Here is a 27,084-nt window from a genome sequence, read left to right as displayed (position 1 = left end):
GCTCTGTGGCATGTGGGATCCTTCCGGACCAGGGCTCGAACCCGTGTCCCCTGCATTGGCAGGTGGATTCCCAACCACTGTGCCACCAGGGAAGCCCCGCAACTTGAACTTTAGAATTTACTTCACAAAGGGTAAATTATTTCCGGTCTGTATATATGGGTTTTGTTTTGTTTTATAAATTTATTTATTTTATCTTTGACTGCGTTGGCTCTTCGTTGCTGCACGCGGGCTTTCTCTAGTTGTGGCGAGTGGGAGCTACTCTTCGTTGCGGTGCGCAGGCTTCTTATTGCGGTGGTTTCTCTAGTTGCGGAACACGGGCTTTAGACGCGTGGGCTTCAGTAGTTGTGGCGCACAGGCTCAGTAGTTGTGGCTCGGGCTCTAGAGCACAGGCTCAGTAGTTGTGGCGCACAGGCTTAGTTGCTCGGCAGCATGTGGGATCTTCCCGGACCAGGGCTCGAACCCGTGTCCCCTGCATTGGCAGGCGGATTCTTAACCACTGTGCCACCAGGGAAGCCCTGTATATGTGTTTTTCGTTTTGTTTGTTTTTGTTTTTGTTTCTGGCTGTGTTGGGTCTTTGTTGCTGCTCGCCAGCTTTCTCTAGTTGCAGCGAGCAGGGGGCTACTCTTCGTTGCGGTGCATGGACTTCTCATTGTGGTGGCTTCTCTTGTTGCGGAGCATGGGCTCTAGGCGCACAGGCTTCAGTAGTTGTGGCACGTGGGCTCAGTAGTTGTGGCACACAGGCTTAGTTGCTCTGTGGCATGTGGGATCTTCCTGGACCAGGGATGGAACCCATGTACCCTGCATTGGCAGGCGGATTCTTAACCACTGTGCCACCAAGGAAGTCCCCATATATGTGTTTAAATGAGAATGTTCTTAATGAACAAATCTGGTGTTGTATGCTTTTTCACTGAGCTGAAGAAATTGTGTTTCCCTGTTAGATATAAACATGTAGTAAGCCCCCAAGGCCATTCTTACCTAGCTTTAGGGAACCATGTCTCTTGTGCTGGATGTACATAAAGTGAAGGCTGGATCCCATTCAGCTTGGTGATACAGAGATAGACAACAGGTCAAGAATTTTTCTTTGTGTGTGTGTATGTTTTGTTTTATTTTGTTTTTTGTCTGTGCTGGGTCTTAGTTGTGGTACGCAGAGTCTTCATTGCGGCATGCGGGATCTTTAGTTGCAGCATGTGGGTTTCTTAGTTGCGGCATACGGACTCTTAGTTGTGGCATGTGGACTCTTAATTGTGACATGCGGGCTCTTAGTTGTGGCGTGCAGGCTCTTAGTTGCGGCATGTGGACTCTCAGTTGTGGCATGCATGCAGGATCTAGTTCCCCGCCCAGGGATCGAACCTGGGCCCCCTGCATTGGGAGCATGGAATCTTACCCACTGGACCACCAGGGAAGTCCATGGGTTTTGTTTTTTTAAGATTGTAGTTTCATTTGGTGAATAGGGCCTAGAATACCTGATTTTGAGCTAGAGATATCAAATGGATTGGAAAGATAGTAGTAATAACCAAGAAGAGAAAATTGAACTGGTGAAGGGAAAACAGGAGAGAAGCATCCTGGAGTGACCCAATTCCCCAGTTCTGGACTAATTGGAGATGCTTAGGTTTCCTGGGGTACAGTGTTCAACCTCCTATTTGGCATCTATACCTTGTCTGGCCCATGTAAATTTTTCTTGTGTTTGTTCTCTGTCTTTATTGCATTGTCCGAAGTGATAGAGGTGGACTGACTCATTCTCAGTCAGGGACCTGACTCTCCCTGGGAATGGACTCTGAGGCCCATGTCAATTAAACAGACATTTATTGAGCTCTTTTTATGTGCTGAACACTGAGACAAAAAGATGAGTTTCTAGTCTAATTGGAGAGGCAAGCACTTAAAAAATTTGTTATAATTTTATTTATTTTTTTTAAATATTCTTATTTAAAAATTTTTTTTTAAGTGTTAAATTTTTTTGGCTGCGTTTGGTCTTCGTTGCTGTGCATGGGCTTTCTCTAGCTGTGGCAAGCAGGGGCTACTCTTCGTTGCAGTATGCAGGCTTCTCACTGCGGTGGCTCCTCTTGTTGCAGAGCACAGGCTCGAGGCGTGTGGGCTTCAGTAGTTGTGGTGCGCGGGCTCAGTAGTTGTGGTGCATGGGCTTAGTTGCTTCGTGGCATGTGAGATCTTCTTGGACCAGGGCTCAAACCCGTGTCCCCTGCATTGGCAGGTGGATTCTCAACCAGTGTGCCACCAGGGAAATCCCTATTCTTATTTTTAAAAATATTTATTTATTTGGCTGCATTGGGTGTTAGCTGTGGCACATGGTATGTTTCATTGTGGTGTGCAGGCGCTTCGTTGTGGCTCACGGGCTTCTCTCTAATTGTGGCACGTGGGCTTCAGAGCGCATGGGCTTAGTTGCCCCATGGCATGTGGGATCTTAGTTCCACAACCAGGGGTCGAACCCGCATCCCCTGCACTGGGAGGCGGATTCTTAACCACTGGACCACCAGGGAAGTCCCTAGTTATAATTTTAATGCCCAATGAGGACTAGGTAGAATATTGATACAAGTAATATTTGGTGAGGGTTGGGGGGATAAGGGAAATCACTTAGAACAAAACTGTCCAATAGAACTTTCTACAGTGATTGAAATGTGCTATATCTGTGTTATCCAGTGTGGTACCCACTAATCATACCTGAATATGGCTAGTAAGACTGAAGAAATGATTTTTAAATTAAATTAACTTTAATTTAAAATTAAATAGCTGAGTGTAGCTAGTAGCTACTATATTGGACAGCACAGAACTAGATAATACGACATTTTCCCATGACATTGAAATCCTGGATTGTAAGAGTGGGGCTCTTATATTTGTGTTTTGACCACAGTATGATAATTTTAAATCTAAATAGTTCTCTCAGAAATAATTTGAATCTTTCAGGCTTTCTTCTTCAGTCAGGAGCTTTTTTTGCCACTCAGTTGTCCTTGGAACGCCAGTCAGCCCTTGCCTTAGAGAACTGAACTTCAGTAGCTAGGCAGTGAATCAGAGTATCAGTTAATTTTAGTTACATTCTGTATCAGATGAATAAAATGTTTGGAGGACTCCATATACTCTGGGGGCAGGAACCTTTGGAGTGAGACCTAGGATTGTTCTCTCAGTACAACGTATCTTCCAGATATAGATGTGAATAGGAGGGAACACCTTGTTTAGAGAGCCCCCACTTTGCTATTCTGTATCTTCATGCTCTTCCAATCTTTGCAGGCTTAATTGCCATGTAGAGTGTGGGGATGGGGAAACTGGATTGCCCCAGTTTAGTCTGAACTACTAGATAGGCATTTGCTCTCCCGTGTTCCTTCTGGTTCTTCTGAGTTTTTATTGCTATGATCAGATTTAATACTAGAAACTTTCCTCTTGTTTCTCTTGTTTCTTAGACAACCTCGTCAGCTTTAAAAGGTGCCATCCAGTTAGGCATTACTCACACTGTGGGGAGCCTGAGTACCAAACCAGAGCGGGATGTCCTCATGCAAGACTTCTATGTGGTGGAGAGTATCTTCTTCCCGAGGTACAGAGGTTAATGTGCAGGGGAATGTCCTAGAAAATGTGGCTTTTTTATATCATCATCAGGGCATTTTAGGGTTCATGTCTAATTTAGGCATGCATCCAATCCTTAACCTGATTTTAATCAGGGTGATATGGGGACTGGAGAATTTGAAGAGCACATGCTCTCCTTTGGATGTTTCCATGAGCCTCCGGCCTGTGGACTGAGCCCTAAAAAACAATTTAGTGCATCGGGAGGAGGTAATATGATTCCCTGTGCCCATGTCTTAATCCCCGTGTTGTGCCTTGTCCCATTATGTAACTGACTCATCCAGTCCCTTTGGTTCTCTCAGGAGGGGGATGTATTGACCTGCCTCTGGGTGACTGAGTGTCTTTCCAGGGTGTGGACTCCCTAAATGACAGGAACTGGTAAGTTATGGCTTCTTCTGTTCAACCCCACAGTGAAGGGAGCAACCTGACTCCTGCTCATCACTACAATGACTTTCGGTTCAAGACCTATGCACCTGTTGCCTTCCGCTACTTTCGGGAGTTATTTGGTATCCGCCCTGATGATTACTTGGTAAGCTTCCAGATTTCAGGACCCTGGGACTCCAGTATCAGAGGGATACTTCCAAAGGGAGACCCTCTCTCCACACTCTTGCTCTAGTTTTTCTTTAGAATTGCATCTGTAGTTGATTTCTGGTTGGGCATGCCCTTGTATCTCTGAACCTCTTGCTCTCTTTTCTCTGGGCCCAGTACTCCCTCTGCAATGAGCCGCTGATTGAACTCTGCAACTCTGGAGCTAGTGGTTCCCTCTTCTATGTGTCCAGCGATGATGAATTCATCATTAAAACAGTCCAGCACAAAGAGGCGGAGTTTCTGCAGAAGCTGCTTCCAGGATACTACATGGTAAGAGGACCAGGAGCACTGGCTGCCTGAGCTGCCCACTCCACTCCACTGGGGAGGCTGCCATCAGGGGGACAAAACAATGTCAGCCCTTCTGTCGTAGGAATGTAGTTCATCTTTGTGCTTTTCCCATCTCTTTTGTCTCTCTGTGGCTAAAGGAGGTTTTGTTTATCTGTCCTATTTTAAGTGTTTTTAGCTTAGACCCTGCTACCCAACGACAAGATTCAATGATGATTAAAAAAAAATTTTTTTTTATTGGAGTATAGTTGATTTACAGTGTTTCGTTTCTGCTGTACAGGAAGCAAAGTGAGTCAGTTATACATGCACATATATCCACTTTTTTTAGATTCTATTCCCATATTACAGAGTATTGAATAGAGTTCCCTGTGCTATTCAGTAGGTTCTTATTAATTATCCGTTCTGTGTATAGTACTGTGTGTATGTCAATCCCAGTCTCCCAGTTTACCCCCTGCCTTTTCCCCCCAGTAACCACAAGTTTGTTTTCTACATCAGTGACTCAACTTCTGTTTTGTAAATAGGTTCATGTGTACCATTTTTAAAATTCCACATATAAGTGATAATATATGATATTTATTTTTCGCTTTCTGACTTACTTTCACTCAGTATGACAATCTCTAGGTCCATCCATGTCGCTGCAAATGGGATTATTTCATTCCTTTTTATGGCTGAGTAATATTCCATTGTATATATGTACCACATCTTTATCCATTCCTCTGTTGATGGACATTTAGGTTGCTTCCATGTCCTGGCTGTTGTAAATAGGGCTGCAAAGAACACTGAACAGGAGTGGAATCGCTGGATCATATGGTAGCTCTAGTTTTAGTTTTTTAAGGCATCTCCATGCTGTTCTCCATAGTGGCTGTACATTCCCACCAACAGTGTAGGAGGGTTCCCTTTTCTTCACACCCTCTCCAGCATTTATTGTTTGTAGATTTTTTTTTTTTTTGCGGTACTTGGGCCTCTCACTGTTGTGGCCTCTCCCGATGCGGAGCACAGGCTCCGGATGCGCAGACTCAGCAGCCATGGCTCATGGGCCCAGCCGCTCCATGGCATGTGGGATCTTCGTGGACCGGGGCACGAACCCGTGTCCCCTGCATCGGCAGGCGGACTCGCAACCACTGCGCCACCAGGGAAGCCCGTTTGTAGATTTTTTGATGATGGCCATTCTGACCAGTGTGAGGTGATACCTCATTGTAGTTTTGATTTGCATTTCTCTAATAATTAGTGATGTTGAGCATCTTTTCATGTGCTTTTTGGCCATCTGTATATATTCTTTGGAGAAATGTCTATTTATATCTTCTACCTTTATTTTTTTTTACATCTTTATTAGAGTATAATTGCTTTACAATGGTGTGCTAGTTTCTGCTTTATAACAAAGTGAATCAGTTATACATATACATATGTTCCCATATCTCTTCCCTCTTGCGTCTCCCTCCCTCCCACCTTCCCTATCCCACCCCTCTAGGTGGTCACAAAGCACTGAGCTGATCTCCCTGTGCTATGCGGCTGCTTCCCACTAGCTATCTACCTTACGTTTGGTAGTGTATATATGTCCATGCCTCTCTCTTGCTTTGTCACAGCTTACCCTTCCCCCTCCCCATATCCTCAAGTCCATTCTCTAGTAGGTCTGTGTCTTTATTCCTGTCTTACCCTTAGGTTCTTCATGACATTTTTTTTTCTTAAATTCCATATATATGTGTTAGCATACGGTATTTGTCTTTCTCTTTCTGACTTACTTCACTCTGTATGACAGACTCTAGGTCCATCCACCTCATTACAAATAGCTCAATTTCGTTTCTTTTTATGGCTGAGTAATATTCCATTGTATATATGTGCCACATCTTCTTTAATATTCATCTGTCGATGGACACTTCGGTAATTTCCATGTCCTGGCTATTGTAAATAGAGCTGCAATGAACATTTCGGTACATGACTCTATGGTTTTCTCAGGGTATATGCCCAGTAGTGGGATTGCTGGGTCGTATGGTAGTTCTATTTGTAGTTCTTTAAGGAACCTCCATACTGTTCTCCATAGTGGCTGTATCAATTAACATTCCCACCAGCAGTGCAAGAGTGTTCCCTTTTCTCCACACCCTGTCCAGCACTTACTGTTTCTAGATTTTTTGATGATGGCCATTCTGACCGGTGTGTGATGATATCTCATTGTAGTTTTGATTTGCATTTCTCTAATGATTAATGCTGTTGAGCATTCTTTCATGTGTTTGTTGGCAGTCTGTATATCTTCTTTGGAGAGATGTCTATTTAGGTCTTCTGCCCATTTTTGGATTGGGTTGTTTGTTTTTTTGTTATTGAGCTGCATGAACTGCTTATAAATTTTGGAGATTAATCCTTTGTCAGTTGCTTCATTTGCAAATATTTTCTCCCATTCTGAGGGTTGTCTTTTGGTCTTGTTTATGGTTTCCTTTGCTGTGCAAAAGCTTTTAAGTTTCATTAGGTCCCATTTGTTTATTTTTGTTTTTATTTCCATTTCTCTAGGAGGTGGGTCAAAAAGGATCTTGCTGTGATTTATGTCATAGAGTGTTCTGCCTATGTTTTCCTCTAAGAGTTTGATAGTTTCTGGCCTTACATTTAGGGCTTTAATCCATTTTGAGCTTATTTTTGTGTATGGTGTTAGGGAGTGATCTAATCTCATACTTTTACATGTACCTGTCCAGTTTTCCCAGCACAACTTATTGAAGAGGCTGTCCTTGCTCCACTGTACATTCCTGCCTCTTTTATCAAAGATAAGGTGTCCATATGTGCGTGGGTTTATCTCTGGGCTTTCTATCCTGTTCCATTGATCTATCTTTCTGTTTTTGTGCCAGTACCATACTGTCTTGATTACTGTAGCTTTGTAGTATAGTCTGAAGTCAGGGAGCCTGATTCCTCCAGCTCCGTTTTTCTTTCTCAAGATTGCTTTGGCTATTCGGGGTATTTTGTGTTTCCATACAAATTGTGAAATTTTTTGTTCTAGTTCTGTGAAAAATGCCAGTGGTAGTTTGATAGGGATTGCATTGAATCTGTAGATTGCTTTGGGTAGTAGAGTCATTTTCACAATGTTCATTCTTCCAATCCAAGAACATGGTATATCTCTCCATCTATTTGTATCATCTTTAATTTCTTTCATTGGTGTCTTATACTTTTCTGCATACAGGTCTTTTGTCTGCTTAGGTAGGTTTATTCCTAGATATTTTATTGTTTTTGTTGTAATGGTAAATGGGAATGTTTTCTTGATTTCACTTTCAGATTTTTCATCATTAGTGTATAGGAATGCCAGAGATTTCTGTGCATTAATTTTGTATCCTGCTACTTTACCAAATTCATTGATTAGCTCTAGTAGTTTTCTGGTAGCATCTTTAGGATTCTCCTTGTATAGTATCATGTCATCTGCAAACAGTGACAGCTTTACTTCTTCTTTTCTGACTTGGATTCCTTTTATTTCCTTTTCTTCTCTGATTGCTGTGGCTAAAACTTTCAAAACTATGTTGAATAAGAGTGGTGAGAGTGGGCAACCTTGTCTTCTTCCTGATCTTAGTGGAAATGCTTTCAGTTTTTTTTTTTTTTTTTTTTTTGCTTTCAGTTTTTCACCATTGAGGACAATGTTGGCTGTGGATTTGTCATATATGGCCTTTATTATGTTGAGGAAATTTCCCTCTATGCCAACTTTCTGCAGGGTTTATATCATAAATGGGTGTTGAATTTTGTCGAAAGCTTTCTCTGCATCTATTGAGATGATCATATGTTTTTTCTCCTTCAGTTTGTTAATATGGTTTATCACATTGATTTGCGTATATTAAAGAATCCTTGCATTCCTGGAATAAACCCCACTTGATCATGGTGTATGATCCTTTTAATGTGCTGTTGGATTCTGTTTGCTAGTATTTTGTTGAGGATTTTTGCATCTATGTTCATCAGTGATATTGGCCTGTAGTTTTCTTTCTTTGTGACATCCTTGTGTGGTTTTGGTATCAGGGTGATGGTGGCCTCGCAGAATGAGTTTGGGAGTGTTCCTCCCTCTGTTGTATTTTGGAAGAGTTTGAGAAGGATAGGTGTTAGCTCTTCTCTAAATGTTTGATAGACTTTGCCTGTGAAGCCATCTGGTCTTGGGCTTTTGTTTGTTGGAAGATTTTTAATCACAGTTTCAATTTCAGTGCTTGTGATTGGACTGTTCATATTTTCTATTTCTTCCTGATTCAGTCTTGGCAGGTTGTACATTTCTAAGAATTTGGCCATTTCTTCCAGGTTGTCCATTTTATTGGCATAGAGTTGCTTGTAGTAATCTCTCATGATCTTTTGTATTTCTGCAGTGTCAGTTGTTAACTTCTCCTTTTTTATTTCTAATTCTATTGATTTGAGTCTTCTCCCTTTTTTTTCTTGATGAGTCTGGCTAATGGTTTATCAATTTTGTTTATCTTCTCAAAGAACCAGGACTTTTAGTTTTATTGATCTTTGCTATCGTTTCCTTCTTTTCTTTTTCATTTATTTCTGATCTGATTTTTATGATTTCTTTCCTTCTGCTAACTTTGGGGTTTTTTTGTTCTTCTTTCTCTAATTGCTTTAGGTGCAAGGTTAGGTTATTTATTTGAGATGTTTCCTGTTTCTTAAGGTAGGATTGTATTGCTATAAACTTCCCTCTTAGAACTGCTTTGGCTGCATCCCATAGATTTTGGGTCATCGTGTCTCCATTGTCATTTGTTTCTAGGTATTTTTATTTCCTCTTTGATTTCTTCACTGATCACTTCGTTATTAAGTAGTGTATTGTTTAGCCTCCATGTGTTTGTATTTTTTACAGGTTTTTTCCTGTAATTGATATCTAGTCTCATAGTGTTGTGGTCGGAAAAGATACTTGATACAATTTCAGTTTTCTTAAATTTACCAAGGCTTGATTTGTGACCCAAGATATGATCTATTCTGGAGAATGGTCCATGAGCACTTGAGAAAAATGTATATTCTGTTGTTTTTGGATGGAATGTCCTATAAATATCAATTAAGTCCATCTTGTTTAATGTATCATTTAAAGCTTGTGTTTCCTTATTTATTTTCATTTTGGATGATCTGTCCATTGGTGAAAGTGGGGTGTTAAAGTCCCCTACTATGAATGTGTTACTGTTGATTTCCCCTTTTATGGCTGTTAGTATTTGCCTTATGTATTGAGGTGCTCCTATGTTGGGTGCATAAATATTTACAACTGTTATATTTTCTTCTTGGATCGATCCCTTGATCATTATGTAGTGTCCTTCTTTGTCTCTTCTAATAGTCTTTATTTTAAAGTCTATTTTGTCTGATATGAGAATTGCTACTCCAGCTTTCTTTTGGTTTCCATTCGTGTGAAATATCTTTTTCCATCCCCTTACTTTCAGTCTGTATGTGTCTCTAGGTTTGAAGTGGGTCTCTTGTAGACAGCAAATATATGCGTCTTGTTTTTGTATCCATTCAGCTAATCTGTGTCTTTTGGTGGGAGCATTTAGTCCATTTACATTTAAGGTAATTATCGATATGTATGTTCCTATTCCCATTTTCTTAATTGTTTTGGGTTCGTTGTTGTAGGTCTTTTCCTTCTCTTGTGTTTCCTGCCTAGAGAAGTTCCTTTAGCAGTTGTTGTAAAGATGGTTTGGTGGTGCTGAACTCTCTCAGCTTTTGCTTGTCTGTAAAGGTTTTAATTTCTCCATCAAATCTGAATGAGATCCTTGCTGGGTAGAGTAATCTTGGTTGCAGGTTTTTCTCCTTCATCATTTCAAATATGTCCTGCCAGTCCCTTCTGGCTTGCAGAGTTTCTGCTGAAAGATCAGCTGTTAACCTTATGGGGATTCCCTTGTGTGTTATTTGTTGTTTTTCCCTTGCTGCTTTTTTTTTTTTTTTTTTATAAATTTATTTTATTTATTTATTTTTGGCTGTGTTGGGTTTTCATTGCTGCTCTCTGGCTTTTCTCCAGTTGCGGTGAGCGGGGGCTACTTTTCGTTGCGGTGCGCAGGCTTCTCATTGCGGTGGCTTCTTTTGTTGTCGAGTACGGGCTCTAGGCACGCAGACTCAGTAGTTGTGGCGCACAAGCTTAGTTGCTCCACGGCATGTGGGATCTTCCCCGACCAGGGCTCGAACCCGTGTCCCCTGCATTGGCAGGTGGATTCTTAACCACTGAGCCATCAGGGAAGCCCTCCCTTGCTGCTTTTAATATGCTTTCTTTGTATTTAATTTTTGACAGTTTGATTAATATGTGTCTTGGCGTATTTCTCCTTGAATTTATCCTGTATGGGACTCTCTGTGCTTCCTGGACTTGATTAACTATTTCCTTTCCCATATTAGGGAAGTTTTCAACTATAATCTCTTCAAATATTTTCTCAGTCCCTTTCTTTTTCTCTTCTTCTTCTGGAACCCCTATAATTCGAATGTTTGTGTGTTTAATGTTGTCCCAGAGGTCTCTGAGACTGTCCTCAGTTCTTTTCATTCTTTTTTCTTTATTCTGCTCTGCAGTAGTTATTTCCACTATTTTATCTTCCAGGTCACTTACCTGTTCTTCTGCCTCGGTTATTCTGCTATTGATCCCATCTAGAGTATTTTTTATTTCATTTATTGTGTTGTTCATCATTGTTTGTTTCATCTTTAGTTCTTCTAGGTCCTTGTTAAATGTTTCTTGCATTTTGTCTATTCTAGTTCCAAGATTTTGGATCATCTTTACTATCATTCTGAATTCTTTTTCAGGTAGACTGCCTATTTCCTCTTCATTTGTTAGGTCTGGTGGGTTTTTATCTTGCTCCTTCATCTGCTGTGTGTTTTTCTGTCTTCTCATTTTGCTTATCTTACTGTGTTTGGGGTCTCCTTTTTGCAGGCTGCAGGTTCGTAGTTCCCGTTGTTTTTGGTGTCTGGCCCCACAGTGGCTAAGGTTGTTCAGTGGGTTGTGTAGGCTTCCTGGTGGAGGGGACTAGTGCCTGTGTTCTGGTGGATGAGGCTGGGTCTTGTCTTTCTGGTGGGCAGGTCCACGTTTGGTGGTGTGTTTTGGGGTGTCTGTGGACTTATTATGATTTTAGGCAGTCTCTCTGCTAATGGGTGGGGTTGTGTTCCTGTCTTGCTAGTTGTTTGGCATAGGATGTCCAGCACTGTAGCTTGCTGGTCGTTGAGTGAAGCTGGGTGCTGGCGTTGAGATGGAGATCTCTGGGAGATTTTTGCCATTTGATATTATGTGGAGCTGGGAGGCCTCTTGTGGCCCAGTGTCTTGAAGTTGGCTCTCCCACCTCAGAGGCACAGCACTGACTCCTGGCTGCAGCACCAAAAGCCTTTCATCCACACGGCTCAGAATAAAAGGGAGAAAAGTAGAAAGAAAGAATTAGTAGAAGAAGAATGAAAGAGAGAGAGAGAGAGGGAGGGAGGGAGGGAGGAAGGAAGGAGGGAAGGAGGGAAGGAAGGAAAAAAGAAAGAAGATAAAGTAAAATAAAATAAAGTAAGATAAAATATAATAATTATTAAAATAAAAAAATAATTACTAAGAAAAAATTTTTTAAAAAAACAGACGGATAGAACCCTAGGACAAATGGTGGAAGCAAAGCTATATAGACAAAATCTCACACAGAAGTGTACACATACACACTCACAAAAAGAGGAAAAGGGGGAAAAAATCATAAATCTTGCTCTCAAAGTCCACCTCCTCAATTTGGGATGATTCGTTGTCTAAAGGAGGAAAGGAAAGAAAGAAAGAAAGAAGATAAAGTAAAATAAAATAAAGTTATTAAAAGAAAAAATAATTATTAAGAAAAAAATTGAAAAACAAAAAAAAAACGGACGGTTAGAACCCTGGGACTAATGGTGGAAGCAAAGCTATACAGACAAAATCTCACACAGAAGCTTACACGTACACACTCATTAAAAGAGGAAAAGGGGAAAAAATCATAAATCTTAGTCTCAAAGTTCACCTCCTCAGTTTGGGATGATTCGTTGTCTATTCATGTATTCCACAGATGCAGGGTACATCAAGTTGATTGTGGAGCTTTAATCTGCTGCTTCTGAGGCTGCTGGGAGAGATTTCCCTTTCTCTTCTTTATCTCACAGCTCCCAGGGGCTCAGCTTTGGATTTGGCCCCACCTCTGCGTGTAGGTCTCCGGAGGGCGTCTGTTCTTCACTCAGACAGGACGGGGTTAAAGGAGCCACTGACTGGGGGCTCTGGCTCACTCAGGTGGGGGGGAGGGAGGGGCACGGAGTGGGGGCGAGACTGCGGAGGCAGAGGCCAGCGTGACGTTGCACCAGCCTGAGGCGTGCCGTGCGTTCTCCCGGGGGAGTTGTCCCTGGATCCCGGGACCCTGGTCGTGGCTGACTGCACAGGCTCCCTGTAAGGGGGGTGTGGATAGTGACCTGTGCTCGCACACAGGCTTCTTGGTGGCGGCAGCAGCAGCCTTAGCGTCTCATGCCCGTCTCTGGGGTCCGGGCTTTTAGCTGTGGCTCGCGCCCATCTCTGGAGCTCCTTTTTTTTTTTTCTGGAGCTCCTTTAAGCAGCGTTCTTAATCCCCTCTCCTCACGCACCAGGAAACAAAAGAGGGAAGAAAAAGTCTCTTGCCTCTTTGGCAGGTCCAGACTTTTCGCCGGACTCCCTCCCGGCCCCCCCCGTGGTGCACTAACCCGTTCAGGCTGTGTTCACGCCGCCAACCCCAGTCCTCTCCCGGCGCTCCGACCGAAGCCCGAGCCTCAGCTCCCAGCCCTGTCCGCCCCGGCGGGTGAGCAGACAAGTCTCTCGGGCTGGTGAGTACTAGTCGGCACCGATCCTCTGTGCGGGAATCTCTCCCCGCTTTGACCTCCGCATCCCTGTTGCTGTGCTCTCCTCCGCGGCTCCGAAGCTTTCCCGCTCCGCCACCCGCAGTCTCCACCTGCAAAGGGGCTTCCTAGTGTGTGGAAACCTTTCCTCCTTCACAGCTCCCTCCCACTGGTGCCGGTCCCATTCCTATTCTTTTGTCTCTGTTTATTCTTTTTTCTTTTGCCCTACCCCGGTATGTGGGGGGTTTCTTGCCTTTTGGGAGGTCTGCGGTCTTCTGCCAGTGTTCAGTTGGTGTTCTGTAGGAGTTGTTCCACATGTAGATGTATTTCTGGTGTATCTGTGGGGAGGAAGGTGATCTCCACGTCTTACTCTTCCGCCATCTTCGAAAGAAGTCCCCATTTTTTGATTGGGTTTTTTTTTTTTTTCTGATATTGAGCTGCATGAGCTGTTTGTATATTTTAGAGAAAAATCACTTGTCGGTCACTTCATTTGCAAATATTTTCTCCCATATTTTGGGCTTTCTCTTCATTTTGTTGATGGTTTCCTTTGCTGTGCAAAAGCTTCTAAGTTTAATTAGGTCCCATTTGTTTATTTTTGTTTTTCTTCAATGATGATTCTGCTTTCCATTCTTAGTCCAGCTCCTAGAGTAGAGTATGAGGTTGGTTACTTCCCTTGATAATACTGTATTTTTTCTTACTCTGACTGATACCTCTTGGAGGTTCTGGAGAAGTTAGGGAACTCTTCTTTGCCTCCTTTCATACTCACAAGAATATACTATACAGAAGGCTAAGCATTAAGTCTTTTTCAGTGCTGTCTTCTCTTAAACCTCTCTGAAGGAATATGTTCATCATATGTTTAGTATCCTGACTGCTTACTGTATTGTAGGCCTTCCACTCGGCTTGGTGGTGAGCTCATTATTGAGATAGATACATTGGGAAATTTTAAACAAATGTAATGTGGGCTTATGGGCAGATTGTATCTGAATCCCATGTAACAGACAAAGGAAGGGGGGTGACAGCTTTTGCCCTTGAGTTTTATTGAAAATCAGCTAATTTGCTCTTCTACTTCTTTTTACTTTCTTGTCCTCAGAACCTCAACCAGAACCCTCGGACTTTGCTGCCTAAGTTCTATGGACTGTACTGTGTGCAGGCAGGTGGTAAGAACATTCGAATTGTAGTGATGAACAATCTCTTACCACGGTCAGTCAAGATGCATATCAAATATGACCTCAAGGGCTCAACCTACAAAAGGCGGGCTTCCCAAAAAGAGCGAGAGAAACCTCTCCCCACCCTTAAAGACCTGGACTTCTTACAAGACATCCCTGATGGTCTCTTTTTGGATGCTGATATGTACAATGCTCTGTGCAAGACCCTGCAGCGCGACTGTTTGGTGAGTTTGTCACATTTCCTTCTCTCTCAGGCACCGGAAATCTCAGTCTGTAAAACAGCTTGGTCGTTCTTAGGCATCTAATCTGTGGGAGATGGGACTCTGTTCCTTAGCTCCATCTGTGCCAGACTTCATTTAAAATAACTTTTATATTAGATCCTTTATGCCTTTACATTTTTACTTTCTCCCCGTTTGTCTAACTCCCCTCCCGTCTTTTTTTTCTCTACCTGCTACCTGTCCTGGGCCTCATAAGCATACATTCTCCTTATTTTCATACCAGCACCATCATGGCTCAGTTTTTGATCCTGTCTGCCAAATCCAAATTTATATCTTAGAAGCTGAGTGCTGCTGAAAAAAATCACACAACTGTGTATACTGGCATCTCTACAGATTTATGATATCCACCCCTACCTGGGCCCTCAGTATTCCTCATCAATCCATTTCCTGTTCCTCCCAGAGATTGCACATGATTGGCACTCTCTTCAAACAGGTTTCTGACTCTTATCCCCCCAGCCTTGTTTCTCAACAAACTACCTCAACTTTCTATTCTGTACCATCCCTTTGTCCTGCCCCCATCATCACTTTATAAATGGATCTACACTTAACCATCCTTAATCTATATTTTCTTCCCAACTTGGTCGATTATTCCAGGTCAGTCCCTTTTGTGACCTAGATCCATTTCCTCCTGTTTCTCTAGGATCCTGCTTCATCACTTACTTCCTTTCCCACCTCTGGCTTCAGCCTCAACTGACTATTTTCTATCTATATACAAACAAGTTTATCTCTTTTTTATTTTAAGATTAAGAGAATGTTTTTCAATGTCTTCATTTAATGATGCCTCCATTTCTCTTTTCCCTTTCTCTTCTCCTATTCCTGCCTCAACCCACCGTGTCCTGGCTTTTGCTCTCACCACTTCAATTGAACTGCTCTCTCCAATGACCACGTAGATGCCGAATAGAGAGTACTTCTCAGTCCTTCCTTGAATTTTCTGCAGTGTTTGACAGTTGATTGATTCCACTTTCTTTTTTTTTTTGTTTTTTTTGCGGTACGCGGGCCTCTCACTGCTGTGGCCTCTCCCATTGCGGAGTGCAGGCTTAGCGGCCATGGCTCACGGGCCCAGCCGCTCCACGGCAAGTGGGATCTTCCCGGACCGGGGCACGAACCCGTGTCCCCTGCATTGGCAGGTGGACTCTCAACCACTGCACCACCAGAGAAGCCCTGATTCCACTTTCTTGACATCTGTTGGTTTTTGTGACATCTTTCCCTACTGATTTTTCCACCTTTTTTTTTTTTTTTGGCAAACTGCTTTTGTAGGATTGTCATCTTCTATTCAGTCCATGCTGTTATCCATCCTTGCCTTTCTTTGCTTACTCTGCATCTACTTCCAGGATAATGCCTATTTTAGTTTGGCTCTTTTGGTTGTGAGGACTGGAGACTTGGTGGAGCAGAGAGGTTTTTCAAACCACACATAAGAATCAGTCCTGGGCTTCCCTGGTGGCTCAGTGGTTGAGAGTCCGCCTGCCGATGCAGGGGACACAGGTTTGTGCCCCGGTCTGGGAGGATCCCACATGCCGTGGAGTGGCTGGGCCCGTTAGCCATGGCCTCTGGGCCTGTGCGTCGGAGCCTGTGCTCCACGGCGGGAGAGGCCAAGAATCAGTCCTGAACTCTCTTTATCCCTTACTCTATCCACCTACCAAAACCCCCAAAGTGAGCTGCTGGAACTGGTGGAAATATACAAGGTTGAGAACTGTAGGAGACAATCCAGGCTCCTTAATATGACACATCAGACCTGTCATTGTCTTGCCCCTACCGTCCTCTCTCTCGTGCCAAACACCTAGCCTTTGCATTTTATGTTCTAGCAACACCAAATTATACCTCCCTGCATGTAGCCTGCTGTTTCATGCTTGCAGGCCTTGGCATTCTTCTTTCCTTCCTTTATTTACTTGCATTTATTTTCTCTCTAATCGATCCCTCATAAGCCTATTTATGTATGTCTCTGTAGTATTCCTCAATCATGTATGCAATTCCATTGTTACACATAGTAGACTGTATTGTATTTATTTTTACATTAGTTTCCCTTTCTAAATTATAATATCCATGAGGACAGAAGCTCTCTTACGTATCTTTGTATCCACATAAGCAGGCACAGTGCCTACAGATGGTAAGGATTCAGCAAATAATGAACTGAAGTGAAGCTGGCCATATAAGGACCTGCCACAGATCTGCTCTGTCACAAAGTTTACTTTTACCAGACCCTCCTTGTGGATTTTTTTAGAGCTCAAATATGTGTTTCTTCTTTCATTGAGAATATAATGCTCTTTTCATGAAGAGATACAAGGAAAGAACAGACAAAGAGGATCTTGTGGGCTAGGCCGTGGCCTAATTTGTATGTACTCTGGTGAAGGAAAGCTGAAGGGATATCAGTGAAGGGTGACCAGAGGAGGTCAATGTACTGTTCTCCAAGGAGTAGGAGGAGCAAAGGCTGATCCTGTGGTTATAGCTCTGGAGGTTCGCTATCAAAAACAGTTAGATCAGGAAAGCTGTGAGATCCTGAAAAAAGATTCTCATACCTCCCAAGGCTCAGATCATGTTTTTTCCTTCCATTAGGTGCTGCAGAGCTTCAAGATAATGGACTATAGCCTCCTGGTGTCAATCCATAACATAGATTATGCACAACGAGAGCCTTTAGGCAATGAAGCACAATATGCAACTGACACTCGCAGACCAGCCCCCCAAAAGGCTCTCTATTCCACAGCCATGGAATCTATCCAGGGCGAGGCTCGACGAGGTGGCACCATGGAGACTGAGGACCAGTGAGTGGACTCGGGCACTGGGAAGGAGTGCATAGGCTCAGAGCACTATTTTCTTGAGGGAGGGACGCAGCTTCTGAGAAGGAGTAGCCTTTATTCAGTAGTTAAGTCAATAGCTTTAATGCTTACAGAACTATAGGATGAGCTTTCCTAAGAATGTAAAAGGAAAGGAAGATGTCTTAAATTTGGGATTTGTACATCTGGGAAGGAGAACTATTCAAAATTAAGAGACTTTTTTTTTTTGGAATTTTAAAAATTTATTTATTTATTTTAAAACAAACATATAATTTCTTTTTTTTGTTATTTTATTTTATTTTTATTTTATTTATTTTTTATTTTTGGTTGCACCGAGTCTCAGTTGTGGCAGGCAGGCTCCTGAGTTGCAGCTTGATGGCTCCTTAGTTGCGGTTCACTGGCTCCTTTAGTTGCGGCACGTGTGCTCCTTAGTTGCGGCTGGTGGGCTCCTTAGTTTTGGCATGCAAACTCTTAGTTGAGGCATGCATGTGGGATCTAGTTCCCTGACCAGGGATCGAACCCACGTCCTCTGCATTGGAAGGCAGATTCTTAACCACTGTGCCACCAGGGAAGTCCCAAGACTTTTTTTTTTTAATTTTTGGCTGCGTTTGGTCTTCGTTGCTGCGTGCAGGCTTTCTCTACTTGTGGCGAATGGGGGCTACTCTTCGTTGCGGTGCACAGGCTTCTCATTGCGGTGGCTTCTCTTGTTGTGGAGCACCGGCTCTAGGTGTGTGGTCTTCAGTAGTTGCAGCACGCAGGCTCAGTAGTTGCGGCATGCGGGCCCCCAGAATGCATGGGCCTCAGTAGTTGTGGCACGTGGGCTCAGTAGTTGTGGCTCATGGGCTCTAGAGTGTAAGCTCAGTAGTTGTGGCACATGGGCTTAGTTGCTCCGCAGCATGTGGGATCTTCCCAGACTAGGGATCGAACCCATGTTCCCTGCGTTGGCAGGCAGTTTCTTAACTACTGTGCCACCAGGGAAGTCCAAGACTTTTTAAAAAATGTTCACTCAGAGTCTTAGATGCACGCCTGCAAATTATATTAGAACTTTATCAAAAACAATTTATTATAGACTTCTTTATGGAAGGCGTCTTTGTTACCATCATGGATCGAGGAAGTGTAGTTACTAAAGTATCAAATGTCTTTTAAGTGGTTTCATTTTAAAGTATTCTTTACCATGACTCTCCAGAAGAGTGTCTCAGTGGGCATAAATTAAAATATGAAAGTACTGGGGAGGAATTCCTGGGCGGTCCAGTGGTTAGGACTTTGTGCTTTCACTGCCGAGAGCCCCTGTTCGATCCTTGATCAGGGAACTAAGATCCCACAAGCCTTGCAGTGCAGCCAAAAAAAAAAAAAAAGAGTAGAGTACTAAGAAAGTTTAGAGTTAATTGGGAGAGTATTCCTAAAATTGCTGAGTAGGGGTGATTTTTAGATTCTCTTCCATGGATTTGGGGTGGGAGAGGCAGGCAGGTGAGATTTGGAGAGAAAGAGGTTACAATACATAAGCCAAAGTGGGTGGGGCTGGGCGAAGTCTCTTGCTCTTCCCCAGCTTATGGAAGATGGGACTTCTAACTATGCTTAGGTCTCAGTTACATGTCCTGATCTGATTTGAGGTTAGCAGAAGCCTCTGCCTGCTAGACAAAAGATTTTCTTACTCTTTCCTTCTTGTCTTCCCCAGTATGGGTGGCATCCCGGCCCGGAATAGTAAAGGGGAAAGGCTGCTGCTTTATATTGGGATCATTGACATTCTTCAATCTTACAGGTGAGGAGCATATAGATCCTAGGGGTAGAGTGGATGTGGATTTACTCACATAGCTGTTTTAGATGGGTGTCACCAAATTCTTCCTGAAGCAAGAAGAGTAAGTTGCAGTCTGGCTGCTTGCTTCATTGGGTTTCAGATGGTTTTTTATTTCCTGATTATGCCTGTCTGTTGGCTTCCTTATCCCACCATCTCCCCAAACATAGCATACACCTCTGTGGAAAGCTGAGTCAGTCCTTAGAAGCACCAGGGTAGAAACGCCATCTCTCTGGCATTTTGTGGAAGACCTGTGACATGAGTCATACTCCACATTAGGATACAGCTGGAAACACATCCCTCCTTTCCATGGAGGAAAAACAAGAGGATCACTGTGTTCTGTGAAAAGCATTAGCCTGTGGAATTCAGGCAGTGGTGTGGTAGTGAAGGAAGAGCTGGAAATGTTAGACCCCAGTTTTGCTCCTGTAAGGTTTCAGGTACTAATGAGGACTGGACAGTACTTGACCCCCTTCCAGGTTTGCCCATCTGTCCCTCCAGCTCCCCTTTTACAATAAATATTCTTGTCCCTGACTTGCCGGGACATATTAACTACCCCTTTCTGAGGGGGGCAATAATCGACTTATCTAGAAACAGCTTCGATCTCCATGTGGAATAAGCACTACCTTGTCTGTTCTTTGGAAAGCCAGCATAATAGTGGGGGTGCTTTCCCGGTCTCTCTCTTTGCTACTGCGATTGCTCTTTTAACTCTGTAAAGTAGAAAACTATAAGGTCATTCGTTTAATGTTGAATGCATGATATACATTTTTCTTGTCAGGTTTGTTAAGAAGTTGGAGCACTCTTGGAAAGCTCTGGTACATGATGGGGTGAGTAGCAGTCAGCTAGAGGCTCTCCTCTTTCTGCCTCTCTCACTTCTGATTTGCCCCCTCAGTTTCCTCTTACCTTATTTCATTTGTGGGTTCTACCCTTCTGCTAGGCTCTCATCCTAGGGAAAAATGGCCCTTGGACCAGAGATCCTCTTGCTGGGCCTCCTCCTCTCTAACTCTGCAGCCATCTCTTTTGCTCTGCAGGACACTGTATCAGTGCATCGCCCAAGCTTCTACGCCGAACGGTTCCAGCGCTTCATGTGCACTACAGTGTTCAAGAAGATCCTCTGTAAGTGGCTTCTGCCAGATGACCCTCCAATGGCTCCCTTACTTCAAGAGATGGGGGGCAGGACACCTCTGTCAGGGAACTGCCAAAGCCAGAGGCTTCTCCTACTCTACCCACATCCCGTGAGAGCTGCTGCCCATCCTTATGTCAGTCACTTTGTCTGTCTCAGTTGTTTCCAAGTTGCTGCTTTCCCCCTGGCAATCCCTACATGTGTCATTGAGGGGAGGGGCATTTCTGAGAAATTGGTGGGGTTGTAAAAATGTTTAGTTGTGGGTGTAGGACCCATGCCACAGGCTGAGATAGGCGAAGCTGGACTTTTATGGTCAGAGATAGGCAAGAATATTACCATATCCCCAAGGCCAGGAAGTTCTTAGATTAGGATCATAAGGTTGGAGAAGCACTTACTCATTTCTGCTTAGCAGGTGTTCTTAGTCTCTTCCCTCAACTTTCTTGGTTGGGAAGTGCCAATGTTCTTCTTTCCAAACCTTTCACGCTGCTGCCACTGGCAGATTCCAGCTCCTCCTTCCCATCTCTGTCTCCTCATCATAGGCATCAGTTGTCCCTCGGTGAGGCAGAGCGGACTTAGGCATGCCAAGCAGTCTTAAGAAACATGGAAAAATCCTTTCAAAATCTTTTCAAAGTGATATATAAACAAGTGTAAAGTATCACCATCGTGCTGTGTGTGTAAGTGCTACAGGGATATAGAGTGAAAGGGTCATCTTTGTCTGGTTTAACTGAAGGATACTATTAAAGAACAAAGGAATTACAGAATAGGATACATGTCATCAGGCGGAAGCAAAGCCATTGAGGTTGCTTGTAGGAGGGGAGAGATATGTGTCTCCTTTCCTCTAGGTTCTCTGCTTCTTTTCCAAAGTGAAGTGGACTGAGATGCCCCCTCCTCTGAAGAGTAGTTCATAGAGCCCATCTTTGTTGACATTAACCCCTTTTCCTGCTTTGCAGAGGAACAACTTTGGGTTTGTGTTGGGGACGCTAGCAAGTTGTATCTATGTCTTGGTGACGGTTTCCGAGGTGGGTGCTAAGTAGGCTCTCTCTTTCCCTTTTGAAGTGAAGCCCTCTCCTTCCAAAAAGTTTCGGTCTGGCTCATCTTTCTCTCGGCGAGCAGGCCCCAGCGGCAACTCCTGCGTAACTTACCAGCCATCGGTCTCTGGGGAACACAAGGCACAAGTGACAACAAAGGCGGAAGTGGAGCCAGGTCAGCGCCAGGGTTGGGGTCCCCGTGTGATGGGGCACTCCCTCCCTTCCTTCTGAGTCCTTGTCTGCTTAGGACCTCTACTCCCCGTTCCTGTCCATGAAAATCCAAGTTGCTACATATTTTTTCCTATATTTTCCCCACCCCCTTTTCTCTTCTTTTTTATTTATTGATTTTCTTCCCCTTTCTTTTTTCCAGGCGTCCACTTCGGTCGTCCTGATGTTTTACCTCAGACTCCACCTTTAGAGAAAATCAGTGAGGTCTCGACTATTCCTGACCCCTATTTCTCACCTGTAGTTGGAGAGACTTTGCAAATGCTAACTACAAGGTTGGTTCCTTGGCCCCTTTCTCCATGTAATCTTCTCATCTCTCTCTTCAGGTCCTTGAGAACCTCCATAATTCTGTTTTTTCCAGAGACTATTGTTTGTCTTTTGCTCTTCACTAGATTTTTGCATGTTCATCTTCCTAAGAGCTCATCTTTAGTGATTTGGAAAAGTGTATCAACATCTCTGCATTTTTAGGGGGTGGTGGGAAGTCTTTATGTACAGACTTTTCTGGTATTCAATCAAAATACCCCAACTAATGCTTCATCTCCCGGTGAGTTAAGTGAGAATTCTTAGCTTGGGATTTAAGGCTGGAAAGATTCCCAGGCACTGAAGACAGTGAACAGTTAACCTTTCAAAAGGATCCAGTGTAAAGATTGTGATTTAATTTTTTGTTTTTGGTGTGTTAATCATCTTATTACATCATAATATATTACCCCAGAACTTAGTGACTTAAAATAACAAACATATATCATAGTTTCTGTGAGTTAGAAATCTGGGTGCAGCTTAACTGGGTCCTCTGGCTCAAGGTCTTTGTCCAGGGCTAGGCTCATCTGAAGGCTCAACTGAGAGGCTTCACTTCTAAGCTCATTTATGTGGTTTTTGACAGGATTCAGTTTCTGGTGAGTTGCTGGACTGAGGGTTTTGTTTCTTGCTGGCTGTTTTCTGCGGGCCTCCCTCAGTTCTTTGCCACATGAGCCCCTCCATAGGACAACTAAGAACATGGCAGCTCGCTTCCCTTAGCATGAGCAAGTGACAGTGCATGCACCTAAGCAGAAGCCACGGTCTTTCATAACCAAGTCTCCTATTCTGCATTCTAGTCACTTAATCTAGCCCACACTTGAGGAGTGAATTACCTAAGAGTGTATCAGGAAGCAGCGATCACTGTGGACTGTGAAACTAAAGAGACAGGCTATCTTCTCCCCACACACCCAGCATACAATGATGAGACAAACAATAGATAATCTCTTCACACATTCCTGTATAAAAAAGGGAGAACGGGAGGCACAGAGGAGTCTGATCCATAGCTAGTCTAAACCCCAGCAAATGTCGGAGTTTCTTTTATCAGGTCTCAAAGCATGAGAATAATTTGTGGCTCTTGGCTCTACCTTTGGGACTCTTGGTTTTGCCTTTTGAGTCTTCCTTTTTCATGAAAACTACAATGTGTTTGCAGCTGAGTAATTTTCTCAGCCTGCTACTTGCCAATTTTGGGGATCCAGTGGTCTCTTTTCATTGTGTACTATTTCTGTCCCTTTCAGTCCAAGCAGGACAGTGTTTCTGCTGCTATAATACCCTCAGAGATTTTGTGGGCCTCCTATGAATCTCATTGGGATTCACGCTATTAGACAGAAGCCACAAATACCTTCTTGATAAGCTCTATGCTTCTTAGAGATCCTGTTAAGTTGAGAGGATCTGAGAGACATACCCTTAATCTTTTGAATCACCTTTTGTATGACTGAATAGTACTTTGAGTTCTTAACAGATGTTTTACAGTCATACCCTTGGCTTCATCTGTAGACCACATTTTCCTGGCAGTGCCTTAGATTTTATCCATTTCTTAATTTTAGCATTATTTGCTATCTGGAGAGGCTCAGAATTTTCAAAACCATCAAGTCTTGGCTTCCTTTTGTTTAATAGTCCTCCCCTGAACTTACTTTTCTTCTCTCATATTTTAACTATAAGCGTTAAGAAGAAACCAGGTGGCACCTTCAGCACTTGGTTTAGAAATCTCCTTAGCCAGATCACCCAGTTCATGAGGCACGTATTCTACTTTTCACATAACTGTAGATGACATTGTTGCTAAACTTTGTTTCACTACATTGCAAAGATCCCCTTTCCTTCAATTTTTAATAAGATTTTTTTCACTTTAAGCCCTTACTGGCAATCCCCTTAAAGTCCAGAATTCTACAGTATATTCAGGGCACTTTTAAACTTTCACTAAAACTGTCCTCAAACCCAGTTCCCTCTTCCAGAGCCACTTCCACATTTTAGATATTTATTACAGCAGTACTTCACTTCCAGGTACAAAAATATATATTATGTATTGTGTAACAAATTACCCCAAATTTTAGCAGCTAAAAACAACAAACATTATTATCTCAGATATAATGTAGCTTAAGAATCTGTGTCCATCATCGGATGAATGGATAAAGAAGATGTGGCACATATATACAATGGAATATTACTCAGCCATAAAAAGAGACGAAATTGAGCTATTTGTAATGAGGTGGATAGACCTAGAGTCTGTCATACAGAGTGAAGTAAGTCAGAAAGAGAGAGACAAATACCGTATGCTAACACATATATATGGAATTTAAAAAAAAAAATGTCATGAAAAACCTAGGGGTGAAACAGGAATAAAGACACAGACTTACTAGAGAATGGACTTGAGGCTATGGGGAGGGGGAAGGGTAAACGGTGACAAAGCGATAAAGAGGCATGGACATATATACACTACCAAACGTAAGGTAGATAGCTAGTGGGAAGCAGCCGCATAGCACAGGGAGATCAGCTCGGTGCTTTGTGACCGCCTGGAGGGGTGGGATAGGGAGGGTGGGAGGGAGGGAGACGCAAGCGGGAAGAGATATGGGAATATATGTATATATATAACTGATTCATTTTGTTGTGAAGCTGAAACTAACATACCATTGTAAAGCAATTATACTCCAATAAAGATGTTAAAAAAAAAAAAAAAAAAAAAAGAATCTGGGTGTAGCTTAGCTGGGTGCCTTTGGCTTAAAGTCTCTCAGGAGGTTACAGTGAAGCTAGTAGCCAGCAGTGTGGTCTCATCTGAAGGCTCGCCCAGGGGAGGATCAGCTTCCAAGCTTATCTGTGTGGTTGTTGGCAGGATTCAGTTTCTTGTAGGCTATTGGAATAAGGGCTCACTTCTTTGTTGGCTGTTGGCCAGTTCCCTCAGTTCCTTGTCACATGGTCCTTTCCATAAGGCAGCTCACTGCATGGCAGCTAGCTTCCTCAGAGCAAACAAGTGAGAGAGCAGGTACCCAAGAGGAAGCTATAGTCTTTTTGTAGCCTAATCTCAGAATTGACTTTACATCTCCTGTGGTGCATTCTGTTCACTAGAAGAAAGTCACTAAGTTCAGCCCACACTCAAGAGGAGAAAATTACACAATGGCATGACTATCAGATGGCAGTGTTCATTGGGTGCCTACCACACCTGGGGATTGAAGAAGGTAGAGGAGGGTGTTAGGAAATATTTTATAGAAGTCAAGACAAAAAAGTAAATAGTTAATTAAAACAATGTGCTTCCAAATCTGGTAGCTTCTTAGCCCCTTCTTTTTGAATCCTAAATTGATTCCCAATGAAATGGAGAAGTAGTATGAGATTTGACCTGAGAGTCCCTTTTCTCATTTATTTACTAATTCTTCTTTCTGCCTCCATTTTTTCCCCCCTCCTGTTAGCTCAACCCTCTTGGAAAAGCATGAAGTTCCAGAGTCAGAGTTCATCCATGTAAGTGTCTGGGATGTGGGGGAGGTGGATGCTTTGGAAGGGTATAAAGAGCATCACTGATGGAGTGGAGCAGCAACATAATTGGCAGGGTTAGGGGGACTGGGCGCCCCCCTAAATCTTACTTAAAAAATTTTTTTTAACTTTAAACCCTTTCCCTTTTCCAGTGAACAAAAATCCTCAGAAGACCTGGAGCAAGATTCTACCATCTCTGTGATCCCAAGATGTCAGCCCTTGACCCAGCAATGCTGAGTTTTCTTTTACTTGGTCATCAAAAAAAGTGTAATGGAGGCTAAGGGAGCTCTCCGTCTCCTCCCTGAAGAAGAACCTCTTCTACTTCGCCTTCCTCATGAATGGGCATTAGTGCCTCGGACAGTTGAGGACAGCGGCATCCTCTCTACTCCTGAGCTGGGTGGCACAGGTTTTCTACTAGCCAGCCTTCCTTCCACAACTGAATTGTTTTCAAACCCCCATTCTTCCTGTTGGAAGTGGGGTTGCTGGACTTGGTGGTTTTCTTCCCCCTCATCTACCTTTCACCAGGAGCTGGACTCTTAATTTCCTCAGGACAGACTGGCTGGTACATTATCCCAACCTTAGCTCTTTTTCTGTGGAAGAAGACCCCTGTACTCTTTTTTTTTTTTTTTTTTTTTTTTTTGCTGTATGCAGGCCTCTCACTGCTGTGGCCTCTCCTGTTTCAGAGCACAAGCTCCGGACGTGCAGGCTCAGCGGCCATGGCTCACGGGCCCAGCCGCTCCGCGGCATGCGGGATCCTCCCGGAGCAGGGCACAAACCTGTGTCCCCCGCATCAGCAGGCGGACTCCCAACCACTGCGCCACCAGGGAAGCCCGTCCACCCTGTAATCTTTGTAAAGGTGTTTTGGGGGGTAAGGGTGTTTAACCACCTCCCAGCCGCCGCCTTTTGGTTCCTTAAAAAAGGAAAAGAAAAATAGCACACAATTTCAAGCCAGACAGTTTCAGATCAGAACTCCGTAAGTATTGGTGAGATGCATATTCATAGGGTTCCCTCAGAAGAGCCCTGGTGTTTGAGAAACAGAAGCTGCTCTGCCAGGAGCAGCTCCTCTTTAACTCCTCCTCTCTTAATGAATTTCTGAAAGCTGAAGGAATGGAGAGAGTGGGACATGGGGTAATCTTTACCCCTTTTGTTAAACAGTGGGGCAGTCATAGGGGTAAAAGGTCAGAACCCTTTCTAGGCAGGACCCTACTCACGGCCAGGCCATAATGATTATTACTGTTTTGCAATTTGAAATGTATTCTGCTTGTTTTTCTAAATATGAAGACTTATCAAATGAATTTTAGATTCTTCTCCAAAGGAGATTTCTTCCTTGCTCTTACCACCTTTTCCAACAGCGTTCTGCTGTTCATGGAGCTGAGATGGAGAAGGGGACACCTGTGTCTGTTTAACAGGTAGTCCATAACTGTGAGGCTAGAGAATATTCTCTTAAACTCATGGAGAGCCAGCAGATTCTTGCCTTAGTGAGGTCATTGCTGTGCCACATGCCCTGCCACCTCTCTTCATGCAGAGAACGTGGAAACGGGCTGTGTAATCCCTCTCCTCCCCATGTTCTCCATCTGATCCTCCTCCCCCTGTCAGGGGAAGAAGGGGGCCTGGCATCTCAGGCAGATTGTTGAATCCCCATCCTGTCCCCTCTCCATCCCACCCTGCCTTGATAGTAGGTTAGCTCATACCCCGAGTAACTGTCTATATTAGACACCCCCAGCCAGTTTCTGGCTGCCTGTCTTTGCTGCCATGTTCTTTTTTACAAGAAGAAAAGAAACAAT

At 43.4% G+C, this 27,084-nt stretch overlaps 1 protein-coding gene across 5 annotated transcripts in view; it reads left to right on the top strand.

Annotated features, from left to right (window-relative positions):
- The window catches only part of PIP5K1A (phosphatidylinositol-4-phosphate 5-kinase type 1 alpha), a gene marked incomplete at its 3' end in the record, with an annotated part of 46,536 nt that extends 19,452 nt beyond the window's left edge, over positions 1-27,084 (top strand). Inside the window, exons 4-15 of one of the 5 annotated variants that reach the window (XM_082833675.1) lie at positions 3,408-3,538; positions 3,976-4,093; positions 4,270-4,422; positions 14,264-14,563; positions 17,168-17,373; positions 19,061-19,144; positions 19,953-20,001; positions 20,206-20,290; positions 21,354-21,500; positions 21,696-21,825; positions 25,240-25,288; positions 25,453-27,084. In XM_082833675.1, coding sequence (XP_082689801.1) covers positions 3,408-3,538; positions 3,976-4,093; positions 4,270-4,422; positions 14,264-14,563; positions 17,168-17,373; positions 19,061-19,144; positions 19,953-20,001; positions 20,206-20,290; positions 21,354-21,500; positions 21,696-21,825; positions 25,240-25,288; positions 25,453-25,455 — 1,455 coding nt within the window. Of the gene's footprint in view, positions 1-3,407; positions 3,539-3,975; positions 4,094-4,269; positions 4,423-14,263; positions 14,564-17,167; positions 17,374-19,060; positions 19,145-19,952; positions 20,002-20,205; positions 20,291-21,353; positions 21,501-21,695; positions 22,019-25,239; positions 25,349-25,452 lie in introns of those variants that run through there. The other 4 variants (XM_082833677.1, XM_082833674.1, XM_082833676.1 and 1 more) reach the window with 4 other exon arrangements.

The sequence above is a fragment of the Leucopleurus acutus genome (assembly GCF_964270905.1).
Source record: "Leucopleurus acutus genome assembly, chromosome: 2".
NCBI classification, from domain to species: Eukaryota; Metazoa; Chordata; class Mammalia; order Artiodactyla; family Delphinidae; genus Leucopleurus; species Leucopleurus acutus.
Note: the sequence above shows the minus strand (reverse complement) of the source record. Positions and strands in the feature narration are given on the sequence as shown.